At 40.0% G+C, this 22,651-nt stretch overlaps 1 protein-coding gene across 3 annotated transcripts in view; it reads right to left on the minus strand.

Moving 5' to 3' along the window:
- LOC126334966 (beta-catenin-like protein 1) overlaps nt 1–22,651 on the minus strand; it is a 99,341-nt gene that overhangs the window by 15,320 nt on the left and 61,370 nt on the right. For all 3 annotated transcript variants that reach the window (XM_049997747.1, XM_049997748.1, XM_049997749.1), the window contains exons 7-8: nt 14,618–14,766; nt 9,181–9,362 (exon numbers count right to left, since the gene is read on the minus strand). In XM_049997747.1, the coding sequence (XP_049853704.1) occupies nt 9,181–9,362; nt 14,618–14,766 (331 nt within the window). The remainder of the gene's footprint in view (nt 1–9,180; nt 9,363–14,617; nt 14,767–22,651) is intronic.

The following is a 22,651-nucleotide window of genomic DNA, read 5'->3' on the forward strand; positions in this document are numbered from 1 at the left end:
CTACCATTCCTAGACCGGCAAGGGAACTTGCTGTTCCAACAGGACAATGCACATCCGCATGTATCCCGTGCCACCCAACGTGCTCTAGAAGGTGTAAGTCAACTACTGTGGCCAGCAAGATCTCCGGATCTGTCCCCCATTGAGCATGTTAGGGACTGGATGAAGCGTTGTCTCACGCGGTGTGCACGTCCAGCACGAACGCTGGTCCAACTGAGGCGCCAGGTGGAAATGGCATGGCAAGCCGTGCCACAGGACTACATCCAGCATCTCTACGATCGTCTCCATGGGAGAATAGCAGCCTGCATTGCTGCGAAAGGTGGATATACACTGTACTAGTGCCGACATTGTGCATGCTCTGTTGCCTGTGTCTATGTGCCTGTGGTTCTGTCAGTGTGATCATGTGATGTATCTGACCCCAGGAATGTGTCAATAAAGTTTCCCCTTCCGGGGACAATGAATTCACGGTGTTCTTATTTCAATTTCCAGGAGTGTAACTTCAATTAAAGATCCCGTGTGGTAGTCACCGGAGAGAGAGAGAGAGAGAGAGAGAGAGAGAGAGAGGGAGAGTGAGAGAGGAAGGGGGGGAGGGAGAAAGTAAAAAACCGAAAGGTTGTGGCCACTCGATTTTGGACTGCAGAAGGTATTTTTCCTTCTTAAACTCCAAGCAATGGGTAAAACAATTAGTAGCCGCTGGACCAGTGAGATGAAAATTTAAAAGAAAATGGCTAGATTGCAGAAAGAAAAATAAAATATAGACAAATCTGGACAACACACCTGCCTACAAAGGTGTTCTGGTGTATGAAAGACAAGTAATTCATAGAATGTACTATAAGAGAACCCATCCTGTTCACCAAATTTGTCATCTTCTTGACTTTCACTGAAGTTTGGGTTGGAAAATATCGAGTGTTCAATCCAGTGTTTTGTATCTGTACAGACATGACAATGCCACAAAATCATGACTGTTGGCACAAAATGGCCAATGCTGGCCAATGGAGGCCCAAATACAAACATGGGGAGCTGAAACTGGAATGAGGGAAAGAAACTGGATATGTGAATCAATCTCCAGGAGAGCAGAGCATCCCAACATCACAGAGATGAACATGAAGCAAACAAAATGCCATCAGTGTGAGTGACAAAGTAAGCCAAGCACATGGAAAACAGAGCATGGCGCAAGGTAAAGGCCACATCTGAGGTAAATGTCTCATAAGAGCTACTTGGTCAGGCCTAATGAGGCCAGCAGGTGATCACCTGGGAGAGTGGTTTTGCCCATACAGTGCCTTGCACACACTAAGCGACAGCGTTCTGTACTGTTTTGCTGCAATATCCATGCCAGCTCATCTGCATCCATCTCAGTATCTGCTGGTGGGTATACTAAATAATGGTTACAGCAACTGTGCATGGGTAGTTCAAAAAGTTTCCAGAAGTATACATTATGTATAGAATCTACTCACTGGGAACATTAGTCCCAGTGCACAAAGAGCTGACATACAGGAGAAACAGACCAAAAAAGAAATGCACCTGTTTACCTAAACAAAGCTCTTTCGTAGCCAGATCTAGAAAAATATCCTTGTCGTCCTAGATTGCTTTTATGGAGACAAATAAATACTTTCAAGTGCTTCAATTTTGCTTCATTATATATGAAGAAGGTTGTATACGTGGAAGAAGGTTGTATACGTGGAAGAACCCTGGAGATACTAAAAGGTATCAGATAGATTATATAATGGTAAGACAGAGATTTAGGAACCAGGTTTTAAGTTGTAAGACATTTCCAGGGGCAGATGTGGACTCTGACCACAATCTATTGGTTATGACCTGTAGATTAAAACTGAAGAAACTGCAAAAATGTGGGAAATTAAGGAGATGGGACCTGGATAAACTGAAAGAACCAGAGGTTGTACAGAGTTTCAGAGAGAGCATAAGGGAACAATTGACAGGAATAGGGGAAAGAAATACAGTAGAAGAAGAATGGGTAGCTCTGAGGGATGTAGTAGTGAAGGCAGCAGAGGATAAAGTAGGTACAAAGACGAGGGCTGCTAGAAATCCTTGGGTAACAGAAGAAATATTGAATTTAATTGATGAAAGGAGAAAATATAAAAATGCAGTAAATGAAGCAGGCAAAAAGGAATACAAACGTCTCAAAAATGAGATCGACAGGAAGTGCAAAATGGCTAAACAGGGATGGCTAGAGGACAAATGTAAGGATGTAGAAGCTTATCTCACTAGGGGTAAAATAGATACTGCCTACAGGAAAATTAAAGAGACCTTTGGAGAGAAGAGAACCACGTGTATGAATATCAAGAGCTCAGATGGCAGCCCAGTTCTAAGCAAAGAAGTGAAAGCAGAAAGGTGGTGGGAGTATATAGAGGGTCAATACAGGGGCGATGTTCTTGAGGACAATATTATGGAAATGGAAGAGGATGTAGATGAAGATGAAATGGGAGACATGATACTGTGTGAAGAGTTCGACAGAATACTGAAAGACATGAGTCGAAACAAGACCCCGGGAGTAGACAACATTCCATTAGAACTACTGACGGCCTTGGGAGAGCCAGTCATGACAAAACTCTACCAGCTGGTGAGCAAGATGTATGAGACAGGCGAAATACCCTCAGACTTCAAGAAGAATATAATAATTCCAATCCCAAAGAAAGCAGGTGCTGACAGATGTGAAAATTACCGAACTATCAGTTTAATAAGCCACGGCTGCAAAATACTAACGCGAATTCTTTACAGACGAATGGAAAAACTGGTAGATGCAGACCTCGGGGAGGATCAGTTTGGATTCCGTCGAAATGTTGGAACACGTGAGGCAATACTGACCTTACGACTTATCTTAGAAGAAAGATTAAGAAAAGGCAAACCTACGTTTCTAGCATTTGTAGACTTAGAGAAAGCTTTTGACAATGTTGACTGGAATACTCTTTTTCAAATTCTAAAGATGGCAGGGGTAAAATACAGGGAGCGAAAGGCTATTTACAATTTGTACAGAAACCAGATGGCAGTCATAAGAGTCAAGGGGCATGAAAGGGAAGCAGTGGTTGGGAAAGGAGTGAGACAGGGCTGTAGCCTCTCCCCGATGTTATTCAATCTGTATATTGAGCAAGCAGTAAAGGAAACAAAAGAAAAATTTGGAGTAGGTATTAAAATTCATGGAGACGAAGTAAAAACTTTGAGGTTCGCCGATGACATTGTAATTCTGTCAGAGACAGCAAAGGACTTGGAAGAGCAGTTGAACGGAATGGACAGTGTCTTGAGAGGAGTATATAAGATGAACATCAACAAAAGCAAAACGAGGATAATGGAATGTAGTCCAATTAAATCGGGTGATGCTGAGGGAATTAGATTAGGAAATGAGACACTTAAAGTAGTAAAGGAGTTTTGCTATTTAGGAAGTAAAATAACTGATGATGGTCAAAGTAGAGAGGATATAAAATGTAGACTGGCAATGGCAAGGAAAGCGTTTCTGAAGAAGAGAAATTTGTTAACATCGAATATAGATTTAAGTGTCAGGAAATCATTTCTGAAAATATTTGTTTGGAGTGTAGCCATGTATGGAAGTGAAACATGGACGATAACTAGTTTGGACAAGAAGAGAATAGAAGCTTTCGAAATGTGGTGCTACAGAAGAATACTGAAGATAAGGTGGATAGATCACGTAAGTAATGAGGAGGTATTGAATAGGATTGGGGAGAAGAGAAGTTTGTGGCACAACTTGACTAGAAGAAGGGATCGGTTAGTAGGACATGTTTTGAGGCATCAAGGGATCACAAATTTAGCATTGGACGGCAGTGTGGAGGGTAAAAATCGTAGAGGGAGACCGAGAGATGAGTACACTAAGCAGATTCAGAAGGATGTAGGTTGCAGTAGGTACTGGGAGATGAAGAAGCTTGCACAGGATAGAGTAGCATGGAGAGCTGCATCAAACCAGTCTCAGGACTGAAGACCACAACAACAACAACATATATGAAGAGTATGTGAGATAAGAACTGGGGGAGGAATCAAATCACAGAGCACAGACAATATAACTGTGCATTTGTATGTGTGTTCTGTATTAATTAATTCTGAATGAGGACATTGTCTGAAAGCTCAGTAAGGTTTTGAGTCTTGTTCATGTGCCTGTTGATTGTTCAAAGACTCAATTACATGGAAACTGCCTACATTTACTCATTCTATTATTTGTTTTTAGAAACTGTAGTATAAGCTGGAATAAATATATCTACATCTACATGACTACTCTGCAATTCACATTTAAGTGCTTGGCAGAGGGTTCATCGAACCACAATCATACTATCTCTCTACTATTCCACTCCCGAACAGCGAGCGGGAAAAACGAACACCTAAACCTTTCTGTTCGAGCTCTGATTTCTCTTATTTTATTTTGATGATCATTCCTACCTATGTAGGTTGGGCTCAACAAAATATTTTCGCATTCGGAAGAGAAAGTAGGTGACTGAAATTTCGTAAAAAGGTCTCGCCGCGACGAAAAACGTTTATGCTGTAATGACTTCCATCCCAACTCGTGTATCATATCTGCCACACTCTCTCCCCTATAACGCGATAATACAAAACGAGCTGCCCTTCTTTGCACCCTCTCGATGTCCTCCGTCAATCCCACCTGGTAAGGATCCCACACCGCGCAGCAATATTCTAACAGAGGACGAACGAGTGTAGTGTAAGCTGTCTCTTTAGTGGACTTGTTGCATCTTCTAAGTGTCCTGCCAATGAAACGCAACCTTTGGCTCGCCTTCCCGACAATATTATCTATGTGGTCCTTCCAACTGAAGTTGTTCGTAATTTTAACACCCAGGTACTTAGTTGAATTGACAGCCTTGAGAATTGTACTATTTATCGAGTAATCGAATTCCAACGGATTTCTTTTGGAACTCATGTGGATCATCTCACACTTTTCGTTATTTAGCGTCAACTGCCACCTGACACACCATACAGCAATCTTTTCTAAATCGCTTTGCAGCTGATACTGGTCTTCGGATGACCTTACTAGACGGTAAATTACAGCATCATCTGCGAACAGTCTAAGAGAACTGCTCAGATTGTCACCCAGGTCATTTATATAGATCAGGAACAGTAGAGGTCCCAGGACGCTTCCCTGGGGAACACCTGATATCACTTCAGTTTTACTCGATGATTTGCCGTCTATTACTACGAACTGCGACCTTCCTGACAGGAAATCACGAATCCAGTCGCACAACTGAGACGATACCCCATAGCTCCGCAGCTTGATTAGAAGTCGCTTGTGAGGAACGGTGTCAAAAGCTTTCCGGAAATCTAGAAATACGGAATCAACTTGAGATCCCCTGTCTATAGCGGCCATTACTTCGTGCGAATAAAGAGCTAGCTGCGTTGCACAAGAGCGATGTTTTCTGAAGCCATGCTGATTACGTGTCAATAGATCGTTCCCTTCGAGGTGATTCATAATGTTTGAATACAGTATATGCTCCAAAATCCTACTGCAAACTGACGTCAATGATATAGGTCTGTAGTTAAATGGATTACTCCTACTACCCTTCTTGAACACTGGTGTGACCTGCGCAATTTTCCAATCTGTAGGTACAGATCTATCGGTGAGCGAGCGGTTGTATATGAGTGCTACGTAGGGAGCTATAGTATCAGCGTAATCTGAAAGGAACCTAATCGGTATACAACCTGGACCTGAAGACTTGCCCGTATCAAGCGATTTGAGTTGCTTCGCAACCCCTAAGGTATCTACTTCTAAGAAACTCATGCTAGCAGATGTTCGTGTTTCAAATTCTGGAATTTGCATTCGTCTTCCCTGGTGAAGGAATTTCGGAAAACTGCGTTCAATAACTCCGCTTTAGCGGCACAGTCGTCGATAACAGTACCATCGGCACTGCGCAGCGAAGGTATTGACTGCGTCTTGCCGCTTGTGTACTTTACATTCGACCAGAATTTCTTCGGATTTTCTACCAAATTTCGAGACAATGTTTCGTTGTGGAACCTATTAAAGGCATCTCGCATCGAAGTACGTGCCAAATTTCGCGCGTCTGTAAATTTTAGCCCATCTTCAGGATTTCGCGTTCTTCTGAACTTCGCATGCTTTTTCCGTTGCCTCTGCAACAGCGTTCGGATCTTTTTTGTGTACCACGGGGGATCCATTCCATCTCTTACCAATTTATGAGGTATGAATATCTCAATTGCTGTTGCTACTATATCTTTGAATTTGAGCCACATCTCGTCTACATTCGCATAGTCAGTTCGGAAGGAATGGAAATTGTCTTTTAGGAAGGCTTCTAGTGGCACTTTATCCGCTTTTTTAAATAAAATTATTTTGCGTTTGTTTCTGATGGATTTGGAAGAAATGGTATTGAGCCTAGCTACAATGACCTTGTGATCACTAATCCCTGTATCAGTCATGATGCTCTCTATCAGCTCTGGATTGTTTGTGGCTAAGAGGTCAAGTGTGTTTTCGCAACCATTTACAATTCGCGTGGGTTCGTGGACTAACTGCTCGAAATAATTTTCGGAGAAAGCATTTAGGACAATCTCGGAAGACGTTTTCTGCCTACCACCGGTTTTGAACAAGTATTTTTGCCAACATACCGAGGGTAGGTTGAAGTCCCCACCAACTATAACCGTATGAGTGGGGTATTTATTTGTTACGAGACTCAAACTTTCTCTGAACTGTTCCGCAACTGTATCATCGGAGTCTGGGGGTCGGTAGAAGGAGCCAATTATTAACTTAATTCGGCTGTTAAGTATAACCTCCACCCACACCAATTCGCACGGAGTATCTACTTCGACTTCATTACAAGATAAACCACTACTGACAGACACAAACACTCCACCACCAATTCTGCCTAATCTATCTTTCCTGAACACCGTCTGAGACTTCGTAAAAATTTCTGCAGTACTTATTTCAGGCTTTAGCCAGCTTTCTGTACCTATAACGATATCAGCTTCTGTGCTTTCTATTAGCGCTTGAAGCTCAGGGACTTTTCCAGCGCAACTACAACAATTTACAACTAAAATTCCGACTGTTCCTTGATCCAAGCACGTCCTGTAATTGCCAAGCACCCTTTGACATTGCAGCCCATCCCGCACTTTCCCGAGGCCTTCTAACCTAAAAAACCGCCCAGTCCACGCCACACAGCCTCCGCTACCCGTGTAGCCGCCAGCTGAGTGTAGTGAACTCCTGACCTATTCAGCGGAACCCGAAACGCCACCACCCTATGGCGCAAGTCTAGGAATCTGCAGCCAATACGGTCAAAAAACTGTCTGAGCCTCTGATTCAGACCCTCCACCCGGCTCTGCACCAAAGGTCCGCAGTCGGTTCTGTCAACGATGCTGCAGATGGTGAGCTCTGCCTTCATCTCGTAAGCAAGACCGGCAGCCTTCACCAAATCAGATAGCCGCTGGAATCCAGAGAGAATTTCCTCAGATCCAAAGCGACACACGTCATTAGTGCCGACATGTGCCACCACCTGCAGCTGGCTGCACCCTGTACTCTTCATGGCATCCGGAAGGACCCTTTCCACATCAGGAATGACTCCTCCCGGAATGCACACGGAGTGCACACTGGATTTCTTCCCCTCCTTAGCCGCCGTATCCCTAAGGGGCCCCATTACGCGCCTAACATTGGAGCTCCCAACTACCAGTAAGCCCACCCTCTGCGATTGCCCGGACCTTGAAGGCTGAGAATTATCCTCTGAAACAGGGCAGGCAGCCGCATCTGGCTCAGCCAGAGACAGTGCCTGAAACCGGTTTGTCAGACGCACCGGGGAGGCTTTCTGATCAGCCTCCGGGGACGCCTTTCGCTGCCTGCCACGCCTTGGAACGACCTCCCAATCAACCACAGGCGAGGGCTCAGCCCCACTGCGGGCAGCAACCGGGGCAACCACAGCGGCAGACCGATCTGGGGACAGACGGGACGAGGTTGACATCCCCGTGATACCCGAGTCCGGCTCCCCACAGTGGTGCCCATTGGCAACAGCCTCAAGCTGCGCGACCGAAGTCAGCGCCGATTGCAGCTGTGAGCGAAGGGATGCCAAGTCAGCCCTCATCCGAACACAGCAATCGCAGTCCCTGTCCATTCTAATCGATGTTTAACAACAGTTACCGAAACACGAGTCCGTGCCTAGATAACGCAAGCGGAACGCGCAAAGAATGTATCAACTAACCTGTACAAATGCCTAACGACTGCGCTACAGTCTGCTGAATTTACGATTACAGTAACTAAAACTCGAAATTGCACCTCCTATACGAAACTCACATGCAATTTAAATAAGAATCTATGAAGTAAACACTAAAGCGCGATGCTACAACTGTCAAATACTATAATACGCCCGAAATATATGAATTAAACAATGCAAGTACCCAAAAACACGCAAAGAAATTAATTAAACTATCTAACAAATAAGTAAGCTAGGGTTATACGACTTGCTGCTGCAGCTGCTTATCCAACGGCGGCAGGGAGCACATATATAATATCCATAAAACAACAACAAGCACTATCACTTTTTAAAAACGAAAAAACTTAATAAGAAGCATTAATACAAACTTTGAAAGTTTCATGTTCAACCTAAATTTTGGAGCCATCCATAATAATTTTGATCCAATATAACAAGAATGACAACATCTATGAGATATGTGAATGTAGACTTTCCTGGCATATACTGCTGACAAACGTTTGTTGAGCTTCCATTTGAGTGGAAGAACTGAAATTCAGCAATGTATCAATGAGTGTCACTATTATCATCTTCTGGCAAAGATAAAGAGGATGATGAGTGACATTCATTGAAACATCACGTATTTCACAGCAGCCACCCAGATGGAAGCCCAAGAACATTTCGTCAATTATGAGACATATATATACTGAACTATGATTCTGTAAACATAACAAATTGTGAAAAAGAAATGCATTATTAATTTGGTTGGAATAAATCAACTTTATTTTACTGAGCAACAGAACAAAACGGTGTTTTAAAAGGCATTAACAAAAATATCAATTTACTTTGTATTAATCTGATAAGAACGATGAGAATGTAATAATGATTTGTTACCCATAGCAAGTAAGCTTTAATCTTCTGAAGTATAAATAATCAATACTTTACATAGAAATGGAAAACAACCTAAATATCAAATGCCAGGAAACATTGTGTGGAAAAGCAAGTTTTAGCAATTTCAAATGAATGGAAACTTTACCTTCATGTTCTTCAGTGGTCAGTATACGCTTGCGATTTTTCTTTGGAGTTTTCATAAATAATGGAAAGATTGTTCGGAGTCCAAGGATATCTACAAACTTATTACAATTTTCTTTTCCATCTGGTCCAGACATGGCATGATCAAGTACTTTCAGCGAGCCATTTCGAGACAGTTTCTTTTCCCTGAAATTTATGTTTCCAGTAAGAAAATGCAAAACACACACACAAGAAATTCTGCTAAGTTTTGCTATGTACTGAAAACACATTATATCCCGAACCAATGAGTTCATCATGTTGTCTAAGCTGATAAGTGCTTTCCAGTAAGTTTGGAGATTACAACTGACTTACACTGACTTCAAGGAAGCAGAAGAGCATGGCCTCCAAAAAAAGTATTTTGTATGTCTATTACTTGTATATGAAAAGAACTATAACAGTTAAAGAATTTAACATATACAAATATTTTAATGGTATGAAGTAACTCACTAGATGGTAAATTATAAAAAGAGAAGCATACACCATTCACAATGCCAGAATAGCATTCTGGTCTGAGCTGCTGGAGTTGGTGATCATGAGTGTGTGAGGTGTGCTTGCTTGTGTGACTGAATGATGTGTGGATCTCTCTTTCTGACAAAGGGTGAGGCCGAAAGCTTATGTGTAAGCCTTTTTTAATTGTACCTGTCTGCAACTCAGCATGTTATCTTTACCGCAAACATGAATCTATCTTTTCCTACATTGTTGATATTCCTACCTGGAGATTCCATTCTTTCATGAGTTGGTAACAATTTTATGACTATCACAAAATATTTACACACTGACTGTGTGTCACACTGCTCAGCTAGTATCCACATTAGAAATATACACCAATAAATACCCATCAGCTGGCATCTATAGTGTGTTGCAGGAGAAATGGTCAATTTTCAGGGGTACGATAGGAATGGTCATTTTGAAGTAAAAAGCTAAATTTGGATATAGGCCCTAGTCCGAATGGTTTCTGAGACAGAACACATTTAATGCACGTTCTTATTTATTTTCAATATTGTTCTATACACTGTCCGGTTTACACATGTGCACCAATTATTAAATATTAAACATGCATTTTAAAAAGTATCAACTGAAAAACACATATTTTTTAAACATTCACATCTAAGTACTATCATACACATCACATTACAGCTGTAGTACAGTTCACAATAAATGTTCAAATATTCTGTCATCAGCTTCAGTTCATTTTTGCGTTCTTTGGAGAAAATGTTGTGTTGCTTGTCTGAGTGCCTCTGTACATTCCCTAATGAGTGCAGCAGCATCCATAATGTAACCAGATAGTTCCTCTCATGTATTCTCCGCTCATTTGTACATCTCAGATTTCTTTCAACCTCATAAACAGAAATCTAATGGCTGAAGGTCTGTTGATCATTATGGCCAGTCAACTGTACTATCATGGCCAATCCAGAAATTTAGACAAAATTCAAGTTGTATGGGATTGTTACCAATGCAAATATTATGGACAGCCCTTATCTGAAATGTGTACAAGTTTTGCACACACAATGTTTGCCATACACACCTTCTTGGGACATTGATACATACAGAAAGTTGCCATGTGCTGGTAGAAGAACTACGTTGTACCATTTCAACAACATATGGCTGTTCCTGCAGTTTGGTGAAGTAACATTCAGAAGAAAAATGCGAAGAATACCTATTTCCCGCAATGTGCTGAATACTTTGACAAACACTCTACAATCAGGAATTACACAAGTTGGAAAGCACTAACAGTATTCTTCAACAGCAGCAAAAGCACTAACATCAAAGAAGCCATTAACGTACACCTTATCAGCATATTCTTCATTGGCGTACATGTGCAGCATTTTAGTTTGCATGTGTACAAACAAAACGAACCAATCCTTCTCTAGCTGATACATGCTCAATCCCTCACACTACTTTGCTCACAACACACCATGGACAACTGCATATTGAACAGGCTAGTTTAATGGCATAAAGACATCCTGAGCAACGAGGCTGAAAGCAACACAGCAGAGTGGGCTAGAAGAAATGTCAACGAGGTTGGCTGAGTAAGACACACACATGCATGCCACTAGCCCAAAAACAAATGTACATACATTAAATATGTTCTATCTTGAAACTATTCGGTATAGGGCATTTATCCGTATGAAGTTTTTTTTGTTGATCATTCCTGACATATCCCTGAATATTGGGTGTTCCAGCTGGGACCACCAGCATATGCAAGTTGATGGGTGTTTATTAATGAATTTTCTCCCATACAATCCAACACCATCTCTTCAAATTCTACTGTGTGAACAATTCTTTGTCAACAACCCTGGCCACCAGCTCTCTCTGACTTTCAAGTCAGTTTCTCATAAATTTTTATCCATGGAGATAAACTTCTCCAAATTATGACAATGTTGTTATAAAAATTTTCTCTCTATTTTCATTCAGCTTTTCAAACACTACAACCTGCTGTACCTGTACATGCTATGTATATCTACAATGCTATGGATCTCATGGAGGATCAGAGTAAGCTGAGTTTTGCAAGACCCATCTCTGCAGAATCTATGTTGATTTTTACAAAAGAGACTTCTCGTCTCCAAAATGTTGTAATACGTAAGCATAAAACATGTTTCATAATTCTATAAAAGATTGACCCCAATGATACAGGCCTATAAATACGTGCATCTGTCCTATGACACTTTTTTAAAACGGAAACGACTTGCACTTTTTCCACTCACTAGATATCCTTTGTTGCTCCAGTGGCCTACACAAAACTGCTGCCAGAAGGACAGCAGGTTCCTGTGATGAGTAAATGTGCATCATTAAGTCATGAACTTTTAACACTAAAACTCCACCAGGGATATATCACAGATGATTGTGTATTGTTAGGAGCAGGCTGCTAGATGTTTTACTGGTACGTTCAAACAACATGTAAATATTATGGAGGTGTTTCAGGAACTTAAATAGAGGGAAGGTGAAATTCTTTCCGAGGAACATTATTGAGAAAACTTAACAAACCAGCATTTGAAGCTGATTGCAGAAAGTTTCTACTTCCGTCTACATACATTCCACAAACATAAGACTCACAAACATAAGGTATGAGAAATTGGGGCAGCATATCTTTTCCCCATTCTATTTTTGAGTGCAACAGGAAAGGAAACAACTAGTAGTGGCACAAGGTACCCTCCACCACACACTGTACAGTGGCTTTCAGAGTACGTATGTAGATGCAGATGTAGATGTAGAAGTAAATGTGACTGAAAATTTTATCTATAAAAATCAATGTAGAACCTGCAAACAGAGATTTAGCAAAATTCAGTTTGCTCTGTTACTCCATGAGACCCACAGTGTTCTTCAACATCTAGAATGCATTTTGTAACTTTCCAGCACTGCCAGTAAGAAAAAATGAGCTTCCCAAATATCAGACCACACTTGTGACTGGATTCAAAACTTCCTTACAGATAGAACTCAACACATCACTCTTAATGGAACAAAATCGACTGATGTAAAGGTAATATTGGTTGTACCCCAAGGAAGTGTGATATGACCATTACTGTTTACATTGTATATAAATGACTTAGTAGACTGCTTGGAAGCTCTATCAGGCTGTTCACAGATGATGCGGTTGTCTGTAAGATGGAAGAAATGCCAGAAGACAGTGACAATTTACAGGAGGACCTACAGATGATTGATGAATGCTGCAGGGACTGGCAGTAGACACGGAATGTAAATAATTGTAACATAGTGCCCATAAATAGGAAAAGAAATCCACTACTGAACAACTACACTATGACAAATTGCTGGAAACAGCAACTGCTGTAAAATATCTAGGAGTATCTATCCAAAGTGACTTTAAGTAGAATGACCACATAAATCAAATAGCACATAAAACAGATACCAGACTCAAATTAATGATATGAATATAATAGAGGGAAACATTCCACGTGGGAAAAATATATCTTTAAATATGTCTGCTTGTGTCTGTATATGTGTGGATGGATATGTGTGTTGTGCGAGTGTATACCCGTCCTTTTCCCCCCCTAAGGTAAGTCTTTCCGCTCCCGGGATTGGAATGACTCCTTACCCACTCCCTTAATACCCACATCCTTTCGTCTTTCCCTCTCAATCCCTCTTTCCTGACGAAGCAACCATTGGTTGCAAAAGCTTGAATTTTGTGTGTGTGTTTGCGTTTGTTTGTGTGTCTATCGATCTGCCAGTGCTTTCGATAGATATATAGATACCAGACTCAGTTTCATAAGAAGAATCTTAAGAAACTGTACTTCATATACTAAAGAAGTGGCTTCTAAGGTACTTTTCTGACCAATTCCCGAGTATTGTTTATCAATCTGGGACTGTTACCAGGTAGGACTGATAGAAAACATACAGAAACTCCTATAAAAATCAGCATGTTTCATCATGGGATTGTTTAGTCGGCACAAGAGCATTACAGAAGTGCCCAACAAACCCCAGATTAGAGGCACCATGCATCACAGAGAGGTTTACCATTGAAATTTTGAGAGAGTACTTTCCAGCAGCAAAACAACATATCACTTCTTCCCACACACGTCCCACAAAATGACCACAATGAAAACATTTGGGAATTAGAGCTAATAATGAGGCTTACAGATAATCATTCTTTCCACACGCCATTCGCAAATGAAAAATGGATCAGTTAGTAGTACCACAGTACCCTCTGTCACATGCCATCTGGTGGCTCAAGTATTGATGTAGATGTAGAATTGTACATAGTTTACAACATGTGCGTTACACACATTGCTTACTCGGACCACATACAGCATGAAATATTCATTACAAACCATTTGTTTTTCATCTCTGAATACTCAGTTTGAAATCCTCTACCGTTTTCATTATTTTGACCATATAAGTTTGGCTCATCCTGTCAGTGGCACTACACAGTGAAGGACACTATTTGCAATGTACACAAGATCAGTTCACAATACAAATTGCAAAGATCGCCCAGAAAGCAAGAGGAAGATGGTGTTATCATTAAAAGATATGACATTATTTCCATACAGGTTGCATATTTGCATAAAAAATGTATATTTACTCGACTGGTAGTCAATTTTAGCTATACAGTCATCTTTTAATTGACATTTCCATGAATAGTTGGAAGTGTCCTCTTTAATATGGCTTATACTCTAAACTGACCAAGAGTGATTTGTATAAATACTGTTCTATTAAAATATATGGTCTCAACAGGAATATCATCATCTTTCAAGACTCTTCGAACACAGTGGAATGAAACTGCAAAAAAAAAAAAAAAAAAAAAAAAAGCATTGGCATCTGCTGTCTTTTCCCCCCAGAGATCAATTTTTCTTGTAATAGTACTACATACGTGTGAAATGCACACAAAAGTAAGCTTATACCAGATGAAATGTGTATGATTCATTTATTTTTAAAGAAAGGGTACTCACCTCAGCATAAGATTCATAAGCTGCAAGCCTTCTCCACGTAGGAAACGTTCTCTGTTTGGTGCATACATCAGGCTCGAACAAAGGCAGTTAAATAAATTCTCCATCATTTCATGTTCTTCATTTGAAGTTGGATCATGCCTTTTGTAAAACTAAACACAAACCGAAAAATAGGGATCAAAACTCTTCAATTCTGATAAGATGATGATTTTTTAATTAATTAAAACATTGATAGAGATACCCTGATAATGTTGCTACACTTTCCCTACTTAATATCCAAATTCAGTTTCACAATACTCTGATCAAATGGAGATATTTGCTACACTTCACAGTATCATTATGTACAATTTTTATTTTGACATTTTTGTAGTGATTTTGGTTTTTTGTATGTTTTTAGCTCTTCCTCCACCTCTCAATCCAGTTCAATCAGTATATTATAAACAAAATTTGCATATAATCAAAAATCAGAAATTTGCGAGGGACTGCCAATTTCATCTGAATGCACTGAATTAATTGATTAATTATTCATCAACATAACTTAAACTTACATGACAATTCATTTGATTGATATGACAAATTATAATCTGATGTAGAGCTTGTCTGATGCCATGAGAAGGAAATCACTAGCCACAAGAATAAACGCAGCAGCCTAAGCTGAATAGGGGCACTGGGCATTTGGTGGTGATTATCCTGACACAATACCTACAGGTGTAGCAAGCCAATGGTTTGACATCCAATTATGTGCTTACACTTCCAATATGGTGCTGTACTGCTTTTTGTCTATGGTGAAGGAGGCTACACTGAGACAAGATATTTCAGTGCACTGATCTCTTGTTATTCTTTTTGTACCGACCATTAAAAGCAAACATTGTTTTTGTTTGTTAGTTATAAAGTTAAGACCACTTTAATAATACTGCACAAAAAAAGGGAAAAACTCAGAAAACACAGTTAGGTATCAGTGTAACTGCATACATATATAAAATATCAGTGGGTATGTAAATGATTAGAGCTGCAACTCTCTGTGAGGTAGAACGGCCATCAGATTGTATTAGTGCTGTTACCAGTCCTGCAAGAGTACATATATAAGGAGGTAGGCAGCATCAGATGTTGAGTGATCTCAGAGAGGACATGGAGATGCTGTGTACTAGTACGAGACAGCGTTATCAGCGCCTGACAAGACTCTGAACAGGACCTCATAGTGGGCTCCATATAGCCACTGGTCGAAGAAGACAATATCCAAATTTGTGGGCCTTTATAATGTGATAGTGGCCCAATATTGGACTGCACAGGATCAAGAGGGCAGGGAATACTTGCCATCAATATTCCAATGGACCACATCTAACCACCACAAGGACGGATAGCTGTATTGTGGAGTAAGCACATCGTAGCCCCTTCACATCTGAGCCAGTCATCTGAGAACAAATAACGGACTCCCTGTAACATTCTGTGTCATCCTGCATCATTGGTACGCAACTTGTAGCAGCTGGACTAGGGAATTACCGTTCCAAGAACAGGATCCAGTTAACACCACATTACAAACAGCTGCATTTGGCACTGCGCCGTAACTGGGAAGCATGAACTGCTGGTGAGAGGTACTGAATTGCGTTCTGGGATGAATCGCAGTTCTCTGACACTGGATGACCAGTGTCAGTGGGTATGGTGGCACCCTGGGGAGAGGCCCCATTCTTCCAATGTTTCAGAGAGGCACACTGGTGTTAATGCTGGCATCACGGTAAGGGGTGGCATCTTGTATGACTTCAGACCACAGCTAGCAGTGATTGAGGGAACTCTGATGGCACAACAGTATGTCACAGACACACTGCATCTTCATGTTGTACCTCTCATCCCACATTATTGTGGGCCATTTTTCAACAGGACACTGCTCTTTCATACATCAGTTGTGCCAGTATAAACTGTATGTATGATGTTGAGGCATTCCTGTGAACAGCAATATTCCAAGATCTGTCCCCAATAGGATATTTGCAGGACTGACTCAGATTTCTACTATGTTCCAATGCCAGTATCCAAAATATCAAGGACCAGTTACAATAGCTATGGTCCAGCTTGCCTCAGGACAGTACAATGACTTTATGACACTACATCTACATTTATAGTCCGCAAGCCACCCAACGGTGTGTGGCAGAGGGCAGTTTACATGCCACTGTCATTACCTCCCTTTCCTGTTCCACTCGTGTATGCTTCGCGGGAAGAATGACTGCCAGAAAGCCTCAGTGCGCTCTCGAATCTCTCTAATTTTTCATTCATGCTCTCCTCGGGAGGTATAAGTAGAGGTAGCAATATATTCGATATCTCATCCAGAAATGCACCTTCTCAAAACCGGGACAGCAAGCTACACCGCGATGCAGAGCACCTCTCTTGCGGAGTCTGCCACTTGAGTTTGCCAAACATCTCCATAACACTATCACGCTTACCAAATAACCCTGTGACGAAACGTGCCGCTCTTCTTTGGATCATCTCTATAACCTCTATCATTCCAACCTGGTACAGATCCCACAATGATGATCAATACTCAAGTATAGGTCGAACGAGTGTCTTGTAAGCCACCTCCTTTGTTGATGGACTATGTTTTCTAAGGACTCTCCCAATGAATCTCAACCTGGCACCCGCCTTACCAACAACTAATTTTATATGATCATTCCATTTCAAATCGTTCCGCACGCATACTCCCAGATAGTTTACAGAAGTAACTGCTACCAGGGTTTGTTCCGCTATCATATAATCATACAATAGAGGATCCTTCTTTCTATGTATTCACAATACATTAGTTTTGTCTATGTTAAGGGTCAGTTGTTACTCCGTGCACCAAGTGCCTATCCACTGCAAATCTTCCTGCATTTCACTGCAATTTTCTAATGCTGCAACTTCTCTGTATACTACAGCATCATCTGCCAAAAGCCGCTCTTCCCAATTGAATCATTGCATGCATTCAGGCCAGAGGTGGTGAAGGTCATACTGATAAGTAGCTTCATACTACCAAATTCTTTGTAAATTTGGCTCCCTTTTGTAATCACATAACCCTCTCTAGCTGTGCTGTTTGATTTTGTTTCCTCCTTCCCTTCTGGGTGCCCTTTTTCTTTTTCCCCCAGACTGTCAGACAGTGTATATACATCACCTTGCAAGCCTGTACAACAAATGATTATAAGTATATCTACAGGAGTTGTGGATTTGGAATCTACCTTATTATGGAGTTCAAATTATTGTTGTCTAAAATAAACTATAAGTAGATCTCAAAACAGGCAAATAAAGAATATCAAATACAAATTTACACAGCCTTAGTAAGCCTTCACACTATTGTGACAACATTTGTAGTTGTCAGCATCACTGTATGTCACCAATACTTTTTGGAATGCGAAATTATTTTACTTTATTTTTCAGTCTCAGGTTCCACAAACGACTCTTTAGCAAGTCATCACCAAACACTTTGTTTAAATTGGAAGGAAAAAGGAAAGATAGCTTGACTTGCACCAGGCAGTTGAACTCCCGGAAAGAGGACTTATGGCCTGGTATTTTACAAACTTCTGTAAACAATTAGATGCATCCAAATACACTGCATAATAACTTAAGCATGTTAAATAACACCCACCTACAGGCTAGTGACAAATGGGTCACCAGCAGTTGCAAGTACGCACTACACAGGAAGTGTGAATAACTTTTACATCAAGCAACTGCAAAACAATTCACAAATCTCATCTATAAGCAAGTGCCACTTAACCTGTTTCTGGCATACATCTAGGTGACCTACAAGAAGCTTTCAATTTCACAAGGGTTTATCTCACAGTTAATTTTATATTGTGAATATTTTAATCTTATTTTTGTGATTTAAAACTTATCAACTATACACTATTTTGTAGTGAAATGTAGATGTCAGTGCCAACAATCAAGGGTTGACAGTGTCGCTCTGACAACAGTTTTCCACACAAGCAACTTATGATTTGGCACCCCCTTTTCCTGTGTACACTTTCACCCATGTCAGTTTTTGCTGCTAACTGTGATATACACTGTATACAAATCTTGTACTGGCACCCTTCCCAGCTTTGCACCACAGGTTGGGTTTGTGTCACTTGAGCATTAAACTGGCCCTGAGTGTTGATATGTTTACAACGCGAGTACCCAATCCTCGCCAGTTCAGTTCTGCCCTGTGAAGTTACTATGAAATGGTTTTAAGTTTGTATAGCTGTGCACAGATGTTAGTTTGAAACTGTAATTTAGCTTCCTGGTATTTAACTATCCCCCTTTTTGCTTCTTTTTAAACAGATAATGACCTGCAACAATTCTGAAACCATTTAAAATACCATTTGTGTGATCTTAAGACTGGAAAATACATTCCAAAAATTTCATCTATGAGATAATCACTGTCTTCTTAGGCAGTTGTGGTCTGTGTTCTAAGAAAATGTTTATCATGTAGATGAAATTTTGTATCCACATTTAGAGTGTTGGTATGTTCAGCACAAATGTGTGGTTCTAAAACATACAAATCTGTGCACTGGGGGAGAAATAGCTAATATTATCCTACAACAGCATTTTAGCTGAAGCTTATCAAAGATAGACTTAACAATGAAGAAGCTAACATGGCACCATCAGCTTATTTTGCCCTTTTTCGAATGATAAAGCTAATAGTACTTATTATCACATAACACCTCTCTATGCAGAAAATTTCTTATCGAGTTGACGGATAATTTTGTAGCATTTTTTTTAATAAGTTTAATAAAGAAAACAGATACACATTACAGAAACTTTAGTCATCAATATATATTCTCCTTCATTATTTAAAACAGACTGCCAACTCTGGCATAACTTTTCCATTCTGCGACTGTAGAAATTACATGGTTATGACATGAAGAACTTGCCGAGAAGTGCTTGGAGCGCATTTTCATTTGGAAAGCAAGTTACTTGAAGGTTGTTCAACAGAGAGCAGAAATGCTGAAAATCAACTGGTGAAAGATCGGGGGAATAAGATGGCTGTGGAATGATTTCCGAACCAGACTCCTGTATAGTGGTTTCTCATCAATCTTGCAGAATGCGGGTGGACGTTACTGTAGAGTAGCATCACTTCTCATAGTCTTCCTGGTTGTTGTTCTTGGATTGCGTCAACAGTGATGGTTGCACCTCAAGAATGCAATTCATAGTACACCACACCGTCACTGTGCCACCAGATTCATAACATTATCTTCTGTGAATAGGCACAGGTCTTTGTACAGGGAATTGCTGCTTTGTTTGGGCTCAACCATTACTTTCTTTTCCTTATGTTAGCATGAAGTCACCATTTCCATTAATGACACAGGATAGGAATGGTTTGTGTTGTTCACTGTCCAGTTGATGACAAAAAAGCAGAGGTACACATGTGGCCACCTGCTGATTTTTGTGCTTTTGGCTGAGAATGTATGGTATCCTACACCTGCTTTTTGAACCTTCCAGATTGTGTGCAAATGTCGCACGATGGTGGAATGATCACAGTTCATCATATCTGTTGGTTCTCGAGTACACTGACATGGATCATTGTGGATTAATGTGTTTAAATGACTTTCAACAAACCCTGAAGGTATTCCTGAACATGGGAGTCACTAATGTCAAAACAATCGCCCTTAAAACGAGACAACCATTTTCTTGTTGTGCTATGGTCCAATGACATCATCTATGGACACAGCAAAAATGTTTCTGGCTGCTTACACTGTTGTCAGCCATCTATTGAAATAAAACATAAGAATATGTTGGAAATGTTCCAATTTCTCCACTTGGCACTCCATTGTCTAGCCTCCACAGCTGAACTCACTATCTCTAAATGAGGAAACGACAATATTTAAACTCAAATAGCAACAATTAATTACAAATAAAAAATGGCAATTGATAAATCAATCCACAGCAATCGGAATACCAATATGCGAAACAAAAATTTTATGAACATACGCACCAACTTAACACATTAGGTAGAAAAAAAAAATTCTTTGCTTAAAAGATCAGAGTTTAAGAAGAGTTTGTAGAAAACTGCTTTGTCATAAAGAGGGTAAGCAGATTTTTAAAGTTCAAGATACTCACACAAGTAAAATGAAAAATGTTAGTATATCTCATCAAAATATTGGGGGATTAAAGAATAAAATTGATGAGCTTCTGCTTTGTTTAGAAGATATAGAAACTGAGAATGTAATAGATGTACTATGCCTGTCTGAGCATCACATTGTCACTGATATGCAAAAGGTTTGCATCAATGGGTACAAATTAGCTGCACATGTAAGTAGAGATAATATGATGAGAGGAGGAGTTGCCATATATGTCAAAAGCTTCCACAGCGCAAAACATTTAGAAACTAAAATTTTTTGTGTAGAGCAACATATGGAAGCATGTGCCACTGAACTAAAAGTAAATGATGGCACTTTCATAATTGTAACAGTGTATAGGTCCCCCTCAGGGAATTTCCAGCTATTTCTAGAAAACTTGGATGCTTTGTTATGCTATCTGTCAGACAGGGGGAAGCAAATTATCATTTGCGGGGATTTCACTGTTGGATCCCTGAAATAGTGTAATAGGAAGAATGACCTTGTAGTATTACTCAGTTCTTTCAATTTGAGCTCCGTCATTGATTTTCCTACTCGGATAACAAAGAACAGCAGGACATTGATAGATAACTTTTTTATAGACCAAGATAAGTTTAAGGACATAAATGCTTATCTGGTTGGGAATGGTCTTTCAGATCATGGTGCACAGCTAGTTACAGTACATGGCATAGCTCCATGCAGTATATCAAATCAGAATTTCAAAGCAGTGTGTTCAATTAACAATATAAACACTGCAAACTTTAGGGAAAGCCTAAAGGAGCTAGACTGGGATGAAGTGTATATGGAACCCGATGCAAACTTGAAATATAACTTATTTCACGATACATTTTTAAGGGTATTTGAAAATTGTTTTGCCAAGAAAACAGTGAAACATAATTCCAAGAAAACATATAAAAAACTTTGGCTAACTAAAGGAATAAGAATATCTTGCAACCGTAAAAGAGAACTGTATCTAAGAGCAAGAGGGAGTACTGACCCCGAAATTGTTCAATATTATAAAAACTATTGTGCGTTACTAAGAAAAGTCATTAAAAAGTCCAGAAGCGTGTGTATCATGTCTGAGATCAGTAACTCTGATAATAAAATTAAAGCAATTTGGAATATTATTGAAAGGGAAACAGGGTGACCAAGAGCACAGGAAGACTTTAGTGCCATAAAACTGAATACCAAGTGTACTAACAAACAATCTGAAAGTGGAAACATTTTCAATAATCATTTTTTAAATGTTGTGGAGAAAGTAGGATCTAGATCTTCACTAGAAGAGGCAAGGCTTCTAACAGAAGAGGCCATACCTGTGCAGTTTGAAACAACTGTATTTCCACGAACCTCTCCCTCTGAAATCAGTAAAATAATAAACTCACTGAAAAGTAAAAGCTCTTACGGAATTGATGGCATTTCCAGCAAGATACTTAAAGCTTGTTCCCCACAGATAAGTAGGATTCTCAGCCACGTATGTAATACCTCTTTGGAGCAGGGTGTTTTCCCCGATAGACTGAAATATGCCATTGTAAAACCATTGCATAAAAAGGGGGATACGTCGGATGTCAACAACTATCGCCCAATCTCTCTTCTGACAGCTCTATCAAAAAGTTTTGAGAAAGTAATGTATTCATGAGTAGCCTCCCATATATGTAAAAATAAAGTACTAACAAAATGTCAGTTTGGTTTTCAGAAAGGCTTTTCAACAGAAAAAGCTATATACGCTTTCACTGATCAAATATTAAATGCTCTGAATAATCGGACATCACCCATTGGTATTTTTTGTGATCTCTCAAAGGCCTTTGACTGTGTAAATCATGGAATTCTTTTAGATAAGCTAAATCATTATGGTTTGAGGGGAGCTGTGCACAAATGGTTCAATTCATACTTAACTGGAAGAATGCAGAAAGTTGAAGTAAGTGGTTCATGTAATGTTAATACAACAGCTGATTCCTCAAATTGGGGGGCTATCATGTACGGGGTCCCA

Source organism: Schistocerca gregaria, chromosome 2, assembly GCF_023897955.1.
Source record: "Schistocerca gregaria isolate iqSchGreg1 chromosome 2, iqSchGreg1.2, whole genome shotgun sequence".
In the NCBI taxonomy this organism is placed as follows: Eukaryota; Metazoa; Arthropoda; class Insecta; order Orthoptera; family Acrididae; genus Schistocerca; species Schistocerca gregaria.